The sequence below is a fragment of the Poeciliopsis prolifica genome, unplaced genomic scaffold, assembly GCF_027474105.1.
Source record: "Poeciliopsis prolifica strain line A6 unplaced genomic scaffold, Auburn_PproV2 SCAFFOLD016, whole genome shotgun sequence".
Lineage (NCBI taxonomy): Eukaryota > Metazoa > Chordata > Actinopteri > Cyprinodontiformes > Poeciliidae > Poeciliopsis > Poeciliopsis prolifica.
In genome coordinates this window covers 10,823,395-10,841,780 of record NW_026562391.1, presented here as the reverse complement: position 1 = coordinate 10,841,780, position 18,386 = coordinate 10,823,395, and the positions used below count along the sequence as shown (strand labels likewise).

Sequence of the window (18,386 nt, the reverse complement as noted above, 5' to 3'; positions counted from 1 at the left end):
ATCTCTGCTTCTTTTCTGACCTCTGAATTGAATAATAGCACGCTTACTCAAACTGACGAAATCATACTTTTCACTTGAACTGACATTTGCTCCTAGTGATGTCTGTACACACATATTTTGTTGCTTCTGAAATGGAGCAGAAGCCTTCATCAGATGAACCAGAGCTACAGAGGTATGAAAGGTTTGCTTTCCGTGGGTGAAAAACCACTAGCTAAACATGTTAGGCACGACCTCTCTGCTTATGTTGCTTTTTTTTTCTTTTTGGCACTTCTCTGAGAATTACAACAGTTATTGTAAAATCTCTGATGGAGAAACTTGGTGAAGTTCATTGGTGATTTTCAGATATGTTCTTTTGACACAAACTGCTATATGGACCTATACCATATGAAAATGAACTAGCTGCTGGTAACAACAAGCAATCCTCACTGATTATGTTGTATTGCGTTTGGGTTTAATCAGCCTTATTTCAGAGTTTAGCTTAATCCACATGAGGGCCCCCCAAATCCAGGATTCGGGGGACCATTGTCCCGTACCTTTTAGATCTGTCTCTGGTCCAACACGCCTGAATCAAATGGCAGATTTAGTTCCTCAGAATGCTTCATGATCTCCAGAGTCCTGCTGAGTATTTGACTCAGGTGTGTTGAAGGAGAGACACATTTAAAACTTGCAGGACAAAGGCCCTCAGGCCTGGAGTTAGAGACCCCTGACCTAGAGGAACTGAAAACTCAGGACAGAGAAAGACAGCAGAGCAACAGACAAACACTGACATCTGCTGGCTGACTAGTGTAATTCAAACTGTCTTGTTTTTCGGCGTGAATTCAGAACAGTCAAAACATATTCAGTCATTGAATATGTGTCCAATAAATTGGGCAATTTATTTCAGTAACTCAATTCACAAGTGAACAGATGATATGGATTGCATTTTAATTTTAATGATCAGAATCTGTTCAGGAACAAAAAAAAGTTTCTTCAGGTAAATAAATAAACTTGAGTCAGTTTCCTCGAGGCATGATTCAGAGAGAATAATACACGCCTTCATCTCAATTCGGTGTCAGTCAAGCGTCCCTTTCACAGATGCTTCCCAATTTTTTATTAAAAGGCAAAACAATAAAGAGACGTGGTTTATTCATACAAAAACATTATTTATTAGGGTCCCCAAACAAGTTTTAGGGACCCTAATTTCTTTTTTTGTTTGTTTTTTTATTTTGTTGTTGTTGTTTGCTTCTCATCTTTTTGTTGTCAAAGTATTTTTTTCATTTGATTGGTTATTGAATTATTAATACTTTTATAATATTTCTTCTATTTTTACTACAAAAAATATAGTAAAATAGAATCTGTATATGAAATATAAAAGACAAAACACATCTAATAAACAATTGGCATATTTCGCATGAGGCCTTTGACTACATGGCCAACAAAAACGCAGATCAACACGTGATTCAAACGAATGATTCAAAGTGCTTGAGACTCGAGGCAAATATTGCAGAAGGCAAAAACGGCTCAACCTAAAGACTTGGCACCTCTATAGTGGGAAAGCTGTAATTCGAGCTGGTTTCTCTGGCAGGACTTCCCACTTCCTGCAGACGTAACTTGACAAAGTGCCTAATGTTCATCTCCAGGGGGAAATTAGGTGAAAGGTGTCCGGCACGAAGACTTTTGCATATCGGCTCCTGGTAACTGCAATCATCATAAATGACGTCTTATTAACTTTACACAATCTTAGTTCAGCTTTCGAAAATGTTTTCTGTGCTTTAAAGCAAAAAAAAAAAAAAAAAAAAAAAACATGGTTTGCGATCTCACGCTTATGACGACGCCAATCAATCAGATTAATCGATCACACGGCTTCGCTGGGTTACAATAAATGGCCCACCTGGCTGCAGGCGCATCTGTAGACAGCAGCAGTTCCTGTCAAATCTGTGCTGCCCTGGTTAATGATTTCTGGGTTATCTCGTACTTAGTACTTGAGCGTGGAGTTTGGAGTCTGCCCTCCCCTCAGATAAAGCAGGACACAGGAGGCTCTGGCTCGCTTTGCGTTTTCTTTTTGGCATTTTCATTGGTGCCACTCCAGAGGCTTTCGGGGTCCTGATCGCCTGGCTGCAGGGAGAGGAGGACGCACAATGTTGGCTCAGGCCTTTTTGTTGCTCTGCGCAGTCACAGCTTCTACCAAAGGTGAGTGAACTGATTCTTGAGATGCTCAGATGCCAGCAGTCACTTCAGGTGACAACTGACTCACCTTCAGCCTGCAAAACTATTGGTTCTTAGTTGTAATCTTCAAACTTGGAGACTTTGCTCAGAACTTGGAAGCTGTTGTTGGACTTTCTGAGCAGCTTTTAAGTTTTTCAGTCTGGATTTGGGAAAGAAGTGAATGAATGAATCGATGCAGGCTGGGAATCTCCATCACGCTCATAGTCAGAGATCATCTTTTAGAAACAGTCAGAAGGAAAAAAGTCAGATGATAAGCTCGCTGACAGTTCACTTTTCAAGTCCCTGAAATATTTAAGGAAGTTTGATGCAACAAATCGACCCTCAATTTCATTTGGTGAAAGTTTAGCGCAGGCAGCCGGTGATGAAATCAGAAAGTGACACGTCAGTATGTATTCCCTCATGGCCGAATGACACATCTATCAGAGAGTTTGCCATTAATGCAGCAAGCAGGAGATTACTGAAACACACCCAGTTCAATGATTGAATCAGCTCATATCCTCTATCCACTAAGAAGAATAAGAAGAGATGAGACGATGCATTACTTTACCAAGTTTGGATGGATGGATAAAACTTTTTTTTTCAATAAATCCAGAAGTTTATATCTGATAGAGCTAGAAAATACATACATATATCTTGAAATTTAGATATTTTTACAAAACAGTATTTTGAAAATAATATATGCTCTTCTCAATAATCAATAGAAACTATTTATTGATAAGAAGAAAAGAATTACTTTATAACAATCTTTTCCAAGTGTCTCAAAATGGTATTTGTTGTGAATTGCCTCTATAAATCCATTGAATTGAATTAAATTCAATTGACTGTAGGAAAGTCCATTGATGTCTTTTTATGGCTGCGTAAAGCACATTTTTGTTGTTGTTGTTGATCAGAAAAAAAAAATATATTGAAAACGATTCTTAGTTTTTCTTGCATGCTAAGGTTTGCTGAGAAGATTGTTTTCAAATACACCCACAAAAATATTTGGCACTATTTTGCACTAAAAATATTTTAAAACAATTCTGATTACAAAACATCTTTAATAAATGACTAAACTGCTTTCAGTTACTTACACTTTATGGTCATTTTACATCGACAATGATAAGTTAGATGTATTGCCTTCTCATTTTGACTTTGCTTCAAGTTGCATTTCCTGTTTTTCCAGGTGCTTCTGCTGCTGCTGCTGCTGCTGGACCCCGGCTGAACAACAACCAGCTGTACAAATTCAGCTACACCACTGAGCTCCAGCTGGACAAGGCTCGGGGGTCAAAGGACGGCAGTGCCGGCTACAGAATCTCAAGTGAAGTGAACATCAACCTTGTATGGAGAGATCCGAGCAACAAGGATGACCAGCTGATTCGGCTGGCTGTATGTGGGCATTTAAAATGACTGTTGTCTAAATAAGGTTCTCCTTTAGAATAAAAGTTAGTTTGATGATTTCTTTAAGAGGTTACTCTCTTCAACAGATCTCAAATGTGAGGATTGAGCCTGTGACTGAGAGGTCAGAGAAAAACAACATCCTTCATGGAGCCACGACCGAAAGCATCTTGGGGAAAACCAATCTAGCAGCTCTAACAAAACCTTTCCTGGTGCATCTGAAAAATGGGAAGGTGAGAACTTCAACACTACCGCTCATTTTTAACATCTGTAGATACAGTGCAATGATATTAAGTGGAATGTCCAGAATAGCTTTTGACCCCAGATATAACACACCTTTTACTATAGCCGGGGAGCAGTCCTTGAAAAAGTTATCTGTAGTATACAAGTACTGATAGGCAGGCATGTGCAGGAGTGGAGGAAAGCCAAGCGGATGTCTTCAGAGCATTATAATTTTCTTTTTTTTTCTATTTGCATAGTGTTAAAGTGATGATGCTGGCAGGGGAAATACCAGAAATGTGTGTGCGTTTATCAAAGGTCAGCCGACTCAGAAGGTCAATGTCTAAATTTATGAATGAGTCAGAGTAAAAAAAAAACAGGTTGTAGGTTGATGGAAGAATATCTTACTGGGGTAAACTATTAATGTGAATGATGTCAGTATCATTGATGACCTGTTGACTCCAGATATAAAGGAGACCTCAAATTAAATTGACCTGAATGGAGATCTTAATGGTGTGAGTAGTAGATTTAGTAGTTTAAAAAAAACAAACATATTGTTTCCATTCCAGGTGTTTAGTAGTGCTGAAAAGGTTTGAGGATTTTTTTGAGTCTTGAATAAACTATATTTAAAATTATAAAATGATTCATAAAAAAACAAAAACAAAAAAAAAACACTCGCAATATTTTATTGTAGACTGTCATTCCTGAGTATACAATAATATTGTGATAACAGGGTGTGTCAGACTGTGTTTATGAGAGAATGGTTGTAAATGACAACAGAGGACATTTTAAGCCATTTCTAGCACCTTATATTAGCAGGTAGCGCTGCTAGAACAACAGTCTGTTGTTGAGCTATATCAATTAAATAATGTCGGTGTTTACATTTACTGATATTTCCAAAAGGATGCCAACATTTCCAAAATCCCACATGTTGCATGATAGACAAAGGTTGCTTTTCTGAAGCCTGTCTGTCATTTTGCCATCTTTCTCTCCTACATCCTGATTTAATGTAATGTGTTTAAAGAACTTTTCTCCTTTAAGTGGCTCCTTACATATTCATGCTTAAAATCTAAAATTGCACTTTCTTTTGTTGTTATCTGTTTTTTGGATCTGCATGCATTTTTCTTAAAATAATCTAAGGGTTGGCTGCCATGTTGAAAAACGAATCCACCTTTCCTTCTCTCATTTTTAAGCATGCATATCAATGAAAATTGTTGTAATTTTTTTCTGAACACAGTTTATTTAGGATGTGCAATTTACTTTGTTGTATTTTCTTCTCATCTCTCAATTTTGTGTTCACTCGAAAACCAAAGTTGGATTCTTCAAAGTGCAGTAATACGATTTAAAATAACAAAGAAAGGAAATTGTCATATTCATTATTGAAAGACTTATCAGAAAATGTCACTTATGTCCATAATAAACTGCTGTAAAGCTTGGAAATTTAATTACTAAATGGCTTATAATTCATTGTCAGAAGGTTTTCTTCCAAGTAACAATTTGTTCTTTCGTAGCTTAAAGCAGACTTTGAAAATATTTAGATTGACTTTATCCTATAAGAAGCACCGTACTGTAATATAAATTTTATATTAGGATAAATAAATTCATCCTCTCTACTCAGAAATGTTTCTAGGACATTTTCTTCCTGTCTTTTCTACAGTGCATATAATTTAGAATTAATTTTAAGGTTTCCACTAAAGAAGAAACTTTTTTTTTTGTCAGTCAAATGGTAGGCAAGTCTCCACTGGTGTTATCAGATTATTTATACCAGCCAGAAAGGGGGAGGAATAACACACAGGAGCAGCAGACAGCCTATTTATGGAAGTTCTATCTGATATTGTGGCTGAGTACCACAAATAAATATCATACTGTAAAGGAAACATTGTAGGATGATGTAATTGGCTCCTTTCTACATTCATGACCTGGAAACTGTGTGTCACTGAGCTAAACTGAACTTCTGTTTGGATAAGTTTGGCGGGTAACGTTTTGGTGGCCTGTACAATCTCTAAGGGATTTGTGCAGCCATTTTGACTTTCAAAAACGTTTAATTCTAGTGAACTTTAATTTTACTTGATGAAACTTGTTTTATCTCGGCACTTAATGGTTGGGTTTTGGTTGACATGGCAATAATAGGTTGCTTTATTTTTGTTTTAAAACAGCAAAACAGAAGTAATTTTCTTTTTTCTTATATGAAAGCATAGCTCTTAAAAAAGCTTTACATAGAACTTAGTCAATATTTATATTTTTGCCAATTTCTAATTGATAAATAATGCAGGAAATTATTTAACTATATTTAATGCTTAAGGTACTCGGTCTCATCATTTGTTTTTAGATAACTTCCCAAAAAAATTGAATGGTAAAATTCCACACATGGAAAATCCACTCTTGCTACATAAAAGCTAGTTTGTAAAGTGAAAGAAAATGGTAGAAAATAGGTCCAGATGAATCCACTTATGGTCAAAGACTAGCAATTGACAAAAGTTTTATTTATGCACTATACCAAAATATCTCTCCTTTGACTGATCATCAACATATTTCAGTCCTTGATGATCTAATCTATAGAAAACGTGGAATCCCATTTGTCTAACCTTTAACATATGAACTTCAACAAATTACCTCATGATTATTCCTAATTTCATTTATTCAACACAGCAATAACATTGTAGTCATTTTTGTGAGAACATTTCCAGTCTAATCCATTTTTTTTATTTTCAACATTTACTGAATCATCATTAGCCTCAGTAACAGCGTTGATAGCTGGCAATGAAAAGTTGGCAGTAAGGTCTATGTGACTACACGATTTGACGAATTTCAGTGAAATGTCACAAAGCTCACACAAAACTACTTCACTCCATATGCTAGAGAAATATCTGACTTGTTTCAACTCTGGCTCTTTAGGATTATCAATATGCATATCTTCAATACTGTTCAATAGTAAAGTATCACACTAGTAATTGTCTTAAACAGTCCATAAATATTATTGTTAGGGGCATTAGAAGATCAGCAATTTACTTCTAACTAAGTAGCTATTAAAGACTCATTCTGTAATTATGGGTGCTAATGTTGTAATAGTCTGAGTGTGGTTTTGATCTGGACTCCAGAGAGTAACGTATAATGTAAATAGTGTCTGATGTCATAACTATGCACATATGTTTGTGAACACAAATGTACCATAGGAAACCGACACCCTGGATGCCTTTGTGAAGGCTGCTTTGCTGTAGCTAATTTATCTACTGGTCAAAGTTTTGCTGCATATCATTTCAAAGCATATTTTTCTCTTTTGACGTGTTGCTTTCTTTCTTATGCATCCCATGCAGATAAAAGCATTCTATTCCTACTGGTCAGAACCTGCAACCATCAAGAATTTAAAAAGAGGCATCAGCAGCTTATTGCAGTTTCAGATCCATACCGGGAAAGTTGTTGAAGTAAAGAGCATTGCAATATTTACTCACCAGAAGTGATTGTATAATTATTATTTTTTTAATTAATGCTTGCAAATTGGTGAATAAACTCAAACCATGTCGTACAACAGAATGATGTTTCTGGGAGGTGCACAGTTCAGTATCAAGCAACACAAGTTCAAGTTACAAGAACCAAAATATTGGAGACGTGTAAGACTTCAGAGACCGGATTTACCACACATAGTACGGTTAGTCAGCTTTCAGAACAACTCGTCATCTTGTAGAAGAAGTGATCGGTTGTAAAGTTCTCAAATTTCATTTGATATCTCCTCCCATCCAGGTATTGGGTGTAAATAGGAAGTCCAGTTCTGTTACAGTATTTAAACTTGAAGATGGTTTCATCCGGTCAGCAGAGGCTGAAGAAACTCACTTTCTGGCTGTTAATGCTCACCGATCCACTGCTGCTAAAATCCTATCCAGGTAATAGTGTAATATAATATAATCTAGGTTGAATTTAATTGTATTTTTTTTTTTACCCATATTAAAAAATGGATGAACACATTTTTATATATTTATAACCTAAACATATAAAGATATTTAGGTTTGGTATAACTAGTTCTGTGACTGGAAACTCTATATGTACACATTATTGTTTCCTAGACAATCCCTGGTGCTGCTGGGTAAGGAGGCCGGACAATTTGAGGCGGCTGGAAAGGACGTTGCTGGAGTCGTCAAGTCAGTAGATGGAAAACTGGCAGCTGTTGGTGTTGTTCCTGAGAAGCTAAAAACCCAATGCAATGGCTGCCCTTCAGTAAGTTCAAAGTATTCTTCACACACTATATCTTCACTCTGTACTCAGGCACAAACATGGGTTGATTTAGAAATTACTGTATAGTGGTAGAGATTTGTTTCATCCACATAAGAAAACTTCAAAATATCCTGAAAGGGTAAATATGATAAATGGTAAATCAACTCAACTGAGCTTTTCAAATGAACAAATGTCACATTCTAGAGCCAGAAAAGCCTCCCATAAGTCAAGAAAGTATTCAAAGTCAAAATAAATCACAATCGACCTTTCCAGTGATTTTTCAAAACAGGCAAGTAATTTTAAAATTCAGGTTTTTCATACACCTCATAAATTGAAAGGTACTCCCAGATATGGGTAGTGTGTCGTTTGAAGCGGCAGAGAGGATGATTATTCATTTTAACTAAATCATGTCAAACTGATGTGCGTTAACTGGCAACATATGGAGCACAACACATTCCTACGCAGAGAAGCTTGCAAGGTTGCAAAAGATAAGTTGGGTGATATTTGAGAAAGTGAAGCCAGTGGACTTTTCCTAACCCATCAAAGTTTTGTTAACAGAAACCATTTTTTCTAAGACCTCTATCCAAATGAAAGACAGATTGTATTTTGACTTCCTTTCCAACCCACAGAATTAGATTTTCACAACAAGATTCCCGCAGTGCATTTAAATCCTAATGATTAAAACATGAACTGATTATATGGACTTTCAGCTGCTTTCATTCACTGCTTTTATAACATGGCTGCATGTTTGGTTAGTTTAACGCATTACAATGACAGCTGGTTGGAAAATGGTTAGTTCAAACATCCATGTTACTGGCAGGTTATAGTCTTGAGAAAGTGCTTTTAAATCTCTTTGTAGGGTGCCAGTTTGTTATGTCTCCTTACTGATCTTAGACAACATTTCTATTGACTTTACCTTTGAACTCGTACTTTATCCGCAGACTTTGCTATCTCTACTTTGTAATGTACAATGACTGCCATATGTTCCTATCATGTTTTTTTCCTCACACATTCATCAACTTCAAACAAAATGGAGCATAATTGAAAAAGAAGAGTTAAGCAAATGATACATGTAGTTTCTCAAATGGCTTTTTTGTATTGGGTACTCTCAATAACAGTAGCTAAACATCAAACTTCTTTTAATTCACTGATTATAAAAAGCAATAGTACAGGATTATAATTCATCCAGTTATTCTTGTCTTTTTACACATTCTCTGACAAGTTGGACAAGTGTTTATGACAAAATGAGTTTTTATAACACACCGTTACTAATCGGACGCAGTGTATTTTCGTACTTGAAACACTGACTGAAGATGATATGTCCTCTAATCCTTTTCTGCCCCCTGTGTTCCCCACGCTTAGCTCTTCGAACATTGGCAGGCGGTGCAGAAGCAGCTGGAGCCAGCGAGCCTGTCCAAAGCCACGACTCCTCGCAGCTTCCTGGGCTTCATCCAGAGCATTAGGAAGGCGTCCAAGGACGAGATTCTCAAAGTTCTGAAAAGTGCCAGCAAGACAACCCTGTAAACAAGATCCTACCTTTTTTATATATAGATAGATTTTATGACTGTGCTTCTCACTTAACCTGAAAATGTTACATTCTAAGAATGTGTGAATGCAACTATCCTACCAACGTGTTAACATTTGTTGCTTGAATTACTTTCTGCTTCTGTCAGACCTCAGGTGGTAGATGCAGTGACTTCTTCTCAAACCCCTGCATCTCTGGATGCCATGCTTGAGTTTCTTAATTTCACCGACGCAAAGGGTTCGGTTCTGCAGGAGCGTTTTCTCTATGCATGTGGCTTTGCCTCCCATCCCAACGAGAGAATGCTGCAGGCTCTGCTGGTAAGTGTGGTGCAGAGCTTTGACATGTGCTCACATTAGACGGAGGATTTGGTTTAGTTTTACTCATTTTAGACAAACCTCAAACTGTTTTCTGTAATCACTTGGCTGAACGTGGCTTACGGAAATGGTACATGTGTAAGATGTATGAGTATGAACGGTGCTTTTCCAAAAATTTCACAGTTGTTAAGGCTTCTTCCATTTTGTCTTGTTACAACGACACACAAATTAAATGCACTATTATTTATTTTCATTTTGTTGGTGCTCTAAAGCAAAATGGAAAAGTTTACATGATTTTAAAAATAATTTCTAAAAAAAAAAAAGATGTGAAAAAGCAACACGTTGGCAGGTTTGTTGCGATGCCATACACTTATGGATGTGATGTTTATAGTTTGAGACACTTTTTAAAAAATTTCTGAGTAGAAATGTATCTCTCATTTTTTAGACTTTTACTAGAAAACCAATTGAAAATCATGTATACTATGTCCATGTTACAAATATAGGGTTATTCATAATTTATAACACCATTTCCCAACAAAATTTATTGAATTTTCTGGTTGACAAAATGTGAAAAATGGAAGGGGAATGACAAGATTTATGCAGTATTGTAAGTGCTTCACTTTTCAATAAACTGTAAAAATGTTCTCTTGGCAGAACATTGCTAAGGGAAAGATCAGCAGCACAGAGATCAAAGAATCTGTGGTGATCATCATGGGAGCTCTGGTCCACAAGCTGTGTCTGAAAGGAAGCTGCGATTTATCGGTGAGCTTCCAGGAAAATCTTTAAAAATAAAGCTAAAGTTACCAGAATTTTATGCCTTGATCTACACTTCTGTATGGTACCAGAATTTGTGTAGCTCTTCTGAGAATTGGTTTTGAGGTTGAATATTTTTTCCATTTCAGACAGTGGCGCAGGTGAAGAAGATGATTTTGGAAGGTCCTGAAAGCACGCAGGTTGACTCCGAGGTCCAGATGTACCTTCTGGCTCTGAAGAACTCTCTGCTTCCTGAGGCCATTCCCATCCTCACAAAGTTTGCAGAGTCGGAGGTGGGATCTTACAGCATCATTGCCCTGACAGCCCTGGAGAGATATGATGTCAGCCTCATCACCCCAGAGGTGAACCACAGCAAACATTATAGCTCGTTTAATGTTCGATGTGCATGTAGACTGACTGACCTCAAACTTTGCTCTCCCTTTCCAGGTCAAACAGACTGTGAACAGGATTTACCACCAGAACAGACGAATCTATGAGAAGAACGTGAGAGCTGCTGCTGCTGACGTCCTCCTCAGTAGCAACCCTTCATACATCGAGGTGAAAAACCTGCTTCTGTCCATCGGAAACCTGCCGCATGAAATGAACAAGTACATGCTGTCGAAGATCCAAGACATCCTTCGCTTTCAAATGCCAGCCAGGTTTGTCATGCAGGAAGCTCAGACTGACAGAGCAGTAGGTCCAACAAACATAAACAGACTCATACGTATAACATAACAATATAACATGAGCTTATTCCTTGCATTTCTGCAGCAAAATTATACGACAAGCTTTGAAGGACATGATTTCCCATAACTATGATCGCTTTGCTAAAGTTGGGTCATCGTCTGCATTCTCCGGATTCATGGCCCGTAAGTAACAGAAAAATGTTTTTGTCTATCCTGAAAATGTTTTGTATTGCTAAAGGTTTCATAATCCTTGAATGTCTTTCAGTTTTAGTCAAACTTAAATGTACTTTTACCTGGAATTTTATGTGACAGACAAACACATAACAGCTGCAGCTTTATACTGCCTCGACCAGCCGTAACTATGTAGGGACTGAACCTTCTACCCATTCCTTCACGCAAAATAGCTCAAGCTCGATCAGATTTGATGGAAAGTGTCTGTCGATATCAGCTTTCACATATTTCAGCAGATTTTTAATGAACTTAGGGCCAGATTGAATATCTTCATTCCATTGTAGCTCTGACATTCTCCTCCTGGATGGTGAAGCTGGATTTTATTTTTGAGTATTTTTGAGTTGATTAAAATGCTACAATTTCAGATTTTTACTTGTCAAAACATTTTAACTTTGTCTCTCGTACCACTTTTACTCAATTATGACTTTGTCTTGGTGTGTCTTACAAATTCATGATTAAAAACAACGAGGGTTTTGGATTTACTGTGGCAAGATGTGAAAAAAGTTATTATCTTTACCAGACACACGTGATACTATTTCTACAGGCTATAACTTAGTGAAAATAGACATGAAAAATCAAAGCTGTTAAAATGATCACTTACAGAAGCATTTTATATTTGTCTTGAATAAATAAAAAAAAAAAGACTGAAAGAAAACAATCCGCTGTTCCCACAGAATCTCCTGATGTGACCTCGACGTACAGTTTGGACATCCTGTACTCAGGCTCTGGCATCCTCAGAAGAAGCAACATGAATATTTATGGTGCCAGTCAAGGTTCAATGCTTCATGGACTGCAGGTGCACACACAAGGACACACAAGTTTTTTTTTTTTTTTGTCATTATTATTACTTTGTCAGAAAAATCTGGCTCATGCTAATCTGATGTGTCTTTTTGTCTTTCAGGTGGCGATTGAGGCTCAGGGTTTAGAGTCTCTAATCGCTGCCACTCCCGACGAGGGAGAGGAAGACCTGGAGTCGTTTGCTGGCATGTCAGCTCTGCTGTTCGATGTTCAGCTGCGACCCGTCACGTTCTTCAAGGGTTACAGTGACCTCATGTCCAAAATGTTCTCCATGACCGGGGAGCCAATGAACGTGGTGAAAGGACTCATCCTGCTCACGGATCACTCTGAGGTACAAGGCTTAACACAGAGAGCTTTTGCATTTTTTAAAAAAGTGGAATCCTATTTACAGCTCTTGTGGAAAACAGAACGATATCCTGTGTAGAGGTCCTGCTTTTTGAATTTTCTTTTTTTAATAGCTCCAACCACAATGGAGCTAAACTCAACTTAATAAGCACGTTATTAAGTTGGAAGCTGAGCAGAAAAGGCGCTCGCAAACCATGTTTAACATGTGCACCATATGGTGTCTATTAATTTACAGATATGGCGCATATATATCAAGCTTCTCTCACCAGAGCTATGGTATGTCTGTGTCAAGCCCCCAACAACTTTAGCCTTAAAGAGAACAGAGTTTGAAGGGCTGGATGCCATCACTTAAACAGGTTGATGAAGCCATAGCTACCCTATATTTGAAAAGGGAGCTGTCCATTTTGACTTCTGTGCCCTTTCTGTTATAATAAATAAAATGCTGTCTAAGGAAATATCAATCACTGCTGATTTGATTCTCACCAAATTCACTGACACTGCTAAATAAATTGTGGAAAAAGGCTTAAAATAAAATCAGTTACATTAACAATTTTACACTAAAAGATTAAAACATAAATCTTTCATTTGGTGTTTTCAATGTTGTGAATCTCACATCAACAAATAAATTGATGCAGATGACAAGTATTGTATAACCACCTTTTGTCAAAAAGGACTATATATTTATTTTTTTTACTTTTTAAAAATAGGACAATCTGTTATAACATTTTATTTATTTACTTTTTTGTTATCTTACAAACATTTTGGTTTTATTTAAATAAAAAATATTTGTGATGCTGTTGCTGGCTATAATCGGTAAAAAACTGTAATTTGTTAACATGAGATCCCCATCACTGAATAATTGTCCACAAATTTGAAATTAGATTTCTTTTTTGAGTTTGAGTCGACAGTTTCGGCCATACAACATTGTCATTCTAAGTCGTCACCAAATATATGACATGTAACTTAAATTCAGAAGAGAAATATTGCAATGTTTGCCATGAATTTTGACTTTGTAGAATTTTATTATGGAAATAATAAAAAATGCACAAATTTAACAATGAAACATTCTTTCTTACTCAGACAGCCCGAATCTCAAAACTTCACTCTTGTGCATTTTGTTTTGATTTGTCATCCTGCAGGTCATCCAGCTTCAGTCAGGTCTGAAGGCGAATGCAGAGTTTCAAGGAGGCTTAGCCATTGACATTTCCGGAGGGATGGAGATAAGCCTGTGGTACAGAGAGTCAAAAACCAGTGTCAATAACAGGTACTGGTCAAAAACGCTGATATAAACAACTTGCATCATTAGAGGATGTGCTCTCTGCGACTGGGTCCTGGCCAAAGTTCAGTTACGTAAATTCATGGATTAACTCACCAAGTCAAAGAAGTGCTATATGCGCCGTATGACTAAATGCACACGCAGGTCAAAGTCCTTGTTGACATTTACACAATTCTTAGAAAACAATCTCGGTGTCTTGAAAGGAAGATAAATTTAGAGGTTCCTTCCATGTCACTCAGTTTGACAGGATTTCTGTTGATGCTGGGTTTATCTGAAGTTTAGCAGGTCTATAAGTACCGTCTGATTCATCCGTTCCACCGGCTCTCTGGCCGTGCTCCAGGATTGCGCTTCACGCCCAGACCCTTTGTCGTGTGCCAGCGACGTCGGGTTGTGTCTGAGTCTCTATTTTAAAAGCATTACAGTCAACACACGACAGTAGCCGCTGAAAATGGAGTGCGTCATCACTTCTGAATCAGACGGCTTGTGGGATCAGGTGATGAAACGGGGCTTAAGAGGAAGAGAATTCAAACCTTTAAATATGGTTTTATCGCTGAGCTAACTCATGCTGTCATGTCACTTTAAGTCAAATTTAGGTCACACAGTGAACTACGAAAGACAACTATTTTAATGTCATTTTGGGAGGCTCATGTGCATAGAAATAAACATATTTGATGTTTAGTCCAACAGTTTTTCAATGAATACCTTTCTTTGGTGTAACTCCAACATGTGATCCGGACTTTAAGAAGCTGATGAACTGAGCTGTTCACTATTGAACTGTGTCACTTTTCTTGACTGTGCTTTTGTCTGGTTCTCTCTCCAGAGGAGCCTTAGTGGTCACTGGCAACGTAACGGTGGACATGGACTTTTTGAGGGCTGGTGTGGAGGTCAGCTTTGACACAGAAGCCTCTTTGGACTTCATCACCACAGTCCAGTTCTCTGAATATCCCTTCCTGGTGTGCATGCAGATGGACAAGGCTACCTTCCCTGTCAGGTAGCGATGAGCTGAAAACTCCACCCCAAATAGTCTGACTTTCCTGTAGCTAATACAAGCTTTAACTTTTATTTGTGTTTTGTTTCTTTTTTTATTTTTTATTTTTTAGTGAATACTTTTCCAGGTATGAGAGCCTGTCATCGGGGAAGAGCATTATGTCACGGAAGGCTAAAAAGCTGCTTGTGCCTGGCTCTGAGTTCCCTCTCCATCAGGAGAACTCCAACATGTGCAAAAGGGTTTTTGATTCCAGCTGGTAGAGAAGACATCCAGATGTGTCGACTACCAAAGGATTTACTGAATTTACAGACGGTTGTCACATGCTTACACTGAAAAAACAGGTCTTGATTTCTCAGGCAATGAAAGATCATCAAGGGTGAAAAAAAAAAAGAGAAATGGTTAATGTTTTTAGTAACGTTTACATTCCTGTGAGTATTTAAGGGGTGCTGGTCATTTTGCTGCTTCACCATTTCATGCTCTAACATTTTTGGCCATATTATGTCTATCTTTCTTATTTGAATATGTAAATAGTCGTCTTGTCGCAGAATATTTAGTTCTGTCTATACCTCAAATCTCTCTGGGATGTTTAATGGCTTTTTTCACATTTTGAGAATCTAAAGTCTTTATGTAATTTGCTCATTGTCTTCTATTTAGAAATGTGGTTATGTGATGCCGAATAGAACGATAATGCTTATAGTTATTTTTGTTTGATCAAATCTTATAGTAGTAGAATCTCTGAGATCAGAACTACAACAAATGGAAGAAATTGTAAAATAATATACAACTAAATCAAAGATGAGATTAGAGAATTTTTAGTATCATTTATCTTCATAAATGCTGAACTAGATTGATAAACTCACATAAAATTATTCTGTAATAAATAACTATTGTAAAGCTACAAATTTAGCACTAAGTAATTTCTTCACAGGTAAACAAAAGAAGGGTGTCAAAGTGTTGCTAAAAAGAGAGGAAATGAATTGGCGAAGGGGCAAAAATGACCCAGTTATATTTAAATAATTTTAATTTAATGTTTTTGTCAAAAATTGGGAGCTCTCACATTTTGTGTTTTTGGATTTCTTTGAAAATGATATTTATGGTGGGCACATATAATAAACTGTGACGCTTCAGTGAAGAAGAAGTTGTAAATACTGGAGAAGCTGGAAAAAGTGCATAAGCTTTCTGGACCAGAAAACTCTTTTCTGACTATGATATTGTATTTTTTAAATAAATTTGCCGAATGAGACTCGACATGTGAAAGATTAACAGAGTAATGTTGTTTTTAATTGCATTTGTCATAATCTAGTTGTTTATAACTCTGACAGGCAAAATACATATCAGAACATTGTTTTCTGTATTTGTACTTGCAAGAGTAGTTATGAAAGTTGAATATTAAAATATGAATCCATGAACACTTCTATTGACTGTATTTTTTAAAAAATATCTATGACTGAAATGTCTGAAATTATTTAAAATATGATTATTGCTGTTGGTTTTCGTGGTTAAGATTAAACTAAATTCATTTGCTGGCAATAAAATATGCTCATGAAACATTTTGCACTGTCCTAGATTGATTAAAACTGTATAATTCTAATGTGATGAAATAAACATGTTTGACATAATCCTTTAAATCTAGTATCCATCCCTCTAATTTGTAAACGGAGACCATCTCTGTATAATCCGGTCTCTGCATAAATTTAGCTGTTGTGTGAAGACCTCAGGATTTTTAGAGAACATCAGTGAATAAACTGCAAGTGAAGTAGCAAACAGATCAGATGGCATTCTACAACTTACCAACAATTCATCAAAACAGAACGGACCAGCCTTGCTTGCAGAGGAAACATGAGAAGAAGAATCTTTAGCTACAAGAGACTTGGCCACGGCCACGACTGAATGGTTTAAGATAAAAGCATGTTTATGTGTACAGCCCAGTTAAGACCTAAGTCGATTATAACTTATGGCAAGACTTGAAAATTGATGTTATTCTTTCAATTTGAATGAGCTTGAGGAATTTTGCTAAGAAGGGTAAAACATAATCCAAACGATTTGCAGACGGTGAGGTGAGGTGAGGTGAGGTGAGGTGAGGTGAGGTGAGGTGAGGTGAGGTGAGGTGAGGTAAGGTGAGGTGAGGTGAGGTGAGGTGAGGTGAGGTGAGGTGAGGTGAGGTGTAGGGGCCAGTGCAGACCACATCTTCAGATTTTCAGGACCAAAATGAGTTGAGGACAATAGTTTTTTCAGCAGTCTGAAGACATCTCACACCAGATTCAATTATTGTTTAATTCTGATCACAGATTTAGCTTTGGATTTCCACTATATAGCAATATGTATGAATTATTAGAAATAATTCTAATAATACTAGATTTAATTATCATTAAATTATTATATTATTATTTTATTACAAAACTGCAAACGACAGTTTTTTCCTTCTACCTGTTGAATAAGCACTATTTCAGCATGCAAATGCTATCAATTCATCCGACAGATAATAAATATGTTCAAATCCATGCACTTTGGTTCTTGGACTGTTTCAAGGAAACACATCTCAGACAATTTTAGCAAAAGTCTGCAAAGAGAAGACTTACTTTGACCACCTAAACATGACACTCCCTTGCTGATCCAGGTAAGGCCATAAATCTTGAGCCTTCCCGTGTCACAACTGTGACATCAGAGCCCCTGCTGGCATCCAAAAGCAACAACTGGGCCCTAATGTAGATTCTTTAGAAAGCACAGGGAGCAGCTGGGGGCAAGCGGGTGTCTGCCAGTCTCACTGCATCCACAGCAACCAAGTAAACACAGCAGCAAACTGTCAGGTTAAACTTAAGCACCACCGGATGATGTTTCACTGTCACCAGAAAGCTAACCTCGCACGCACGGCACATGCCAAACGTGTTTTTCTGCTGGCATAAATCTGCTTGATTGCCTCTCACCTATGTTATTTTGAAGCTATTTGATCTTATTTTATGAATTTGTGTTCAAATGTGTTCTTGGTCATCAGTGGCTGTTCTTGCCTGAATGATGCTGATCCACAGCCTGTTAACATTAACATAACACTTTACAATTTTTCTAAAAGATTTGGTGCAATAAATAAAAGTAATTGCGAGTAAATTTTATCATAACAAAACATTAATGAACTAAACACATTATATCCTAATTTTGTAGTTTGCAATATGAATATGTAAGAATTCCTTTTGTGCAACAAGAGGGAAAGTTCAAGTTAATTTTATGAGTCAGGCAGAGTTAGGTTTAAAGCATTTAGACGGACTTACTTGTTCTTACAAAAGTTAAAACATTTTCTTTCTTTAATCTTAAATTGGGATTTAAACAGATCAAGTGAAAGTGTAAATAATGGATTCTGGTAAAGAAAAATCTAACATCGATGGAGCCGGATGTTCAGTTCACTAGAAACAGAGGTTCTTTTTAAGATTACTCTAAATTACCACCCTGAATAACGAGTGACGTGAAGAAAGGA

The 18,386-nt window shown here is 37.0% G+C and overlaps 1 protein-coding gene across 3 annotated transcripts; it reads left to right on the top strand.

Moving 5' to 3' along the window:
• The first annotated feature begins 1,997 nt into the window (after positions 1-1,997).
• On the top strand, positions 1,998-16,548 carry mttp (microsomal triglyceride transfer protein). Of its 3 annotated transcripts, none has more exons than XM_055041537.1 (18): positions 1,998-2,169; positions 3,368-3,570; positions 3,669-3,812; positions 7,113-7,220; positions 7,328-7,444; positions 7,537-7,676; positions 7,857-8,007; positions 9,367-9,524; positions 9,678-9,846; positions 10,498-10,605; positions 10,746-10,958; positions 11,044-11,255; positions 11,368-11,465; positions 12,188-12,309; positions 12,415-12,642; positions 13,796-13,920; positions 14,753-14,923; positions 15,033-16,548. In XM_055041537.1, the coding sequence occupies exons 1-18, from the start codon at positions 2,118-2,120 to the stop codon at positions 15,178-15,180; spliced, it is 2,667 nt and encodes an 888-aa protein (XP_054897512.1). In that variant the 5' UTR covers positions 1,998-2,117; the 3' UTR covers positions 15,181-16,548. The 3 variants fall into 3 exon arrangements, with proteins under 3 accessions (XP_054897512.1, XP_054897513.1, XP_054897511.1); XM_055041538.1 differs by having other exon boundaries at positions 1,998-2,172; positions 3,377-3,570; XM_055041536.1 differs by lacking the exon at positions 1,998-2,169 and having other exon boundaries at positions 3,313-3,570.
• The last annotated feature ends 1,838 nt before the right edge of the window (positions 16,549-18,386 follow it).

Bases quoted from the DNA above. Each gene is read 5' to 3' on its own strand.
- mttp (XM_055041536.1), top strand. From the start codon at position 3,313: ATGTATTGCCTTCTCATTTTGACTTTGCTTCAAGTTGCATTTCCTGTT. The intron at 7,677-7,856 runs GTAATAGTGTAA...ATTGTTTCCTAG, and splicing joins GCTGCTAAAATCCTATCCAG to ACAATCCCTGGTGCTGCTGG. The intron at 10,959-11,043 runs GTGAACCACAGC...CTCCCTTTCCAG, and splicing joins TCAGCCTCATCACCCCAGAG to GTCAAACAGACTGTGAACAG.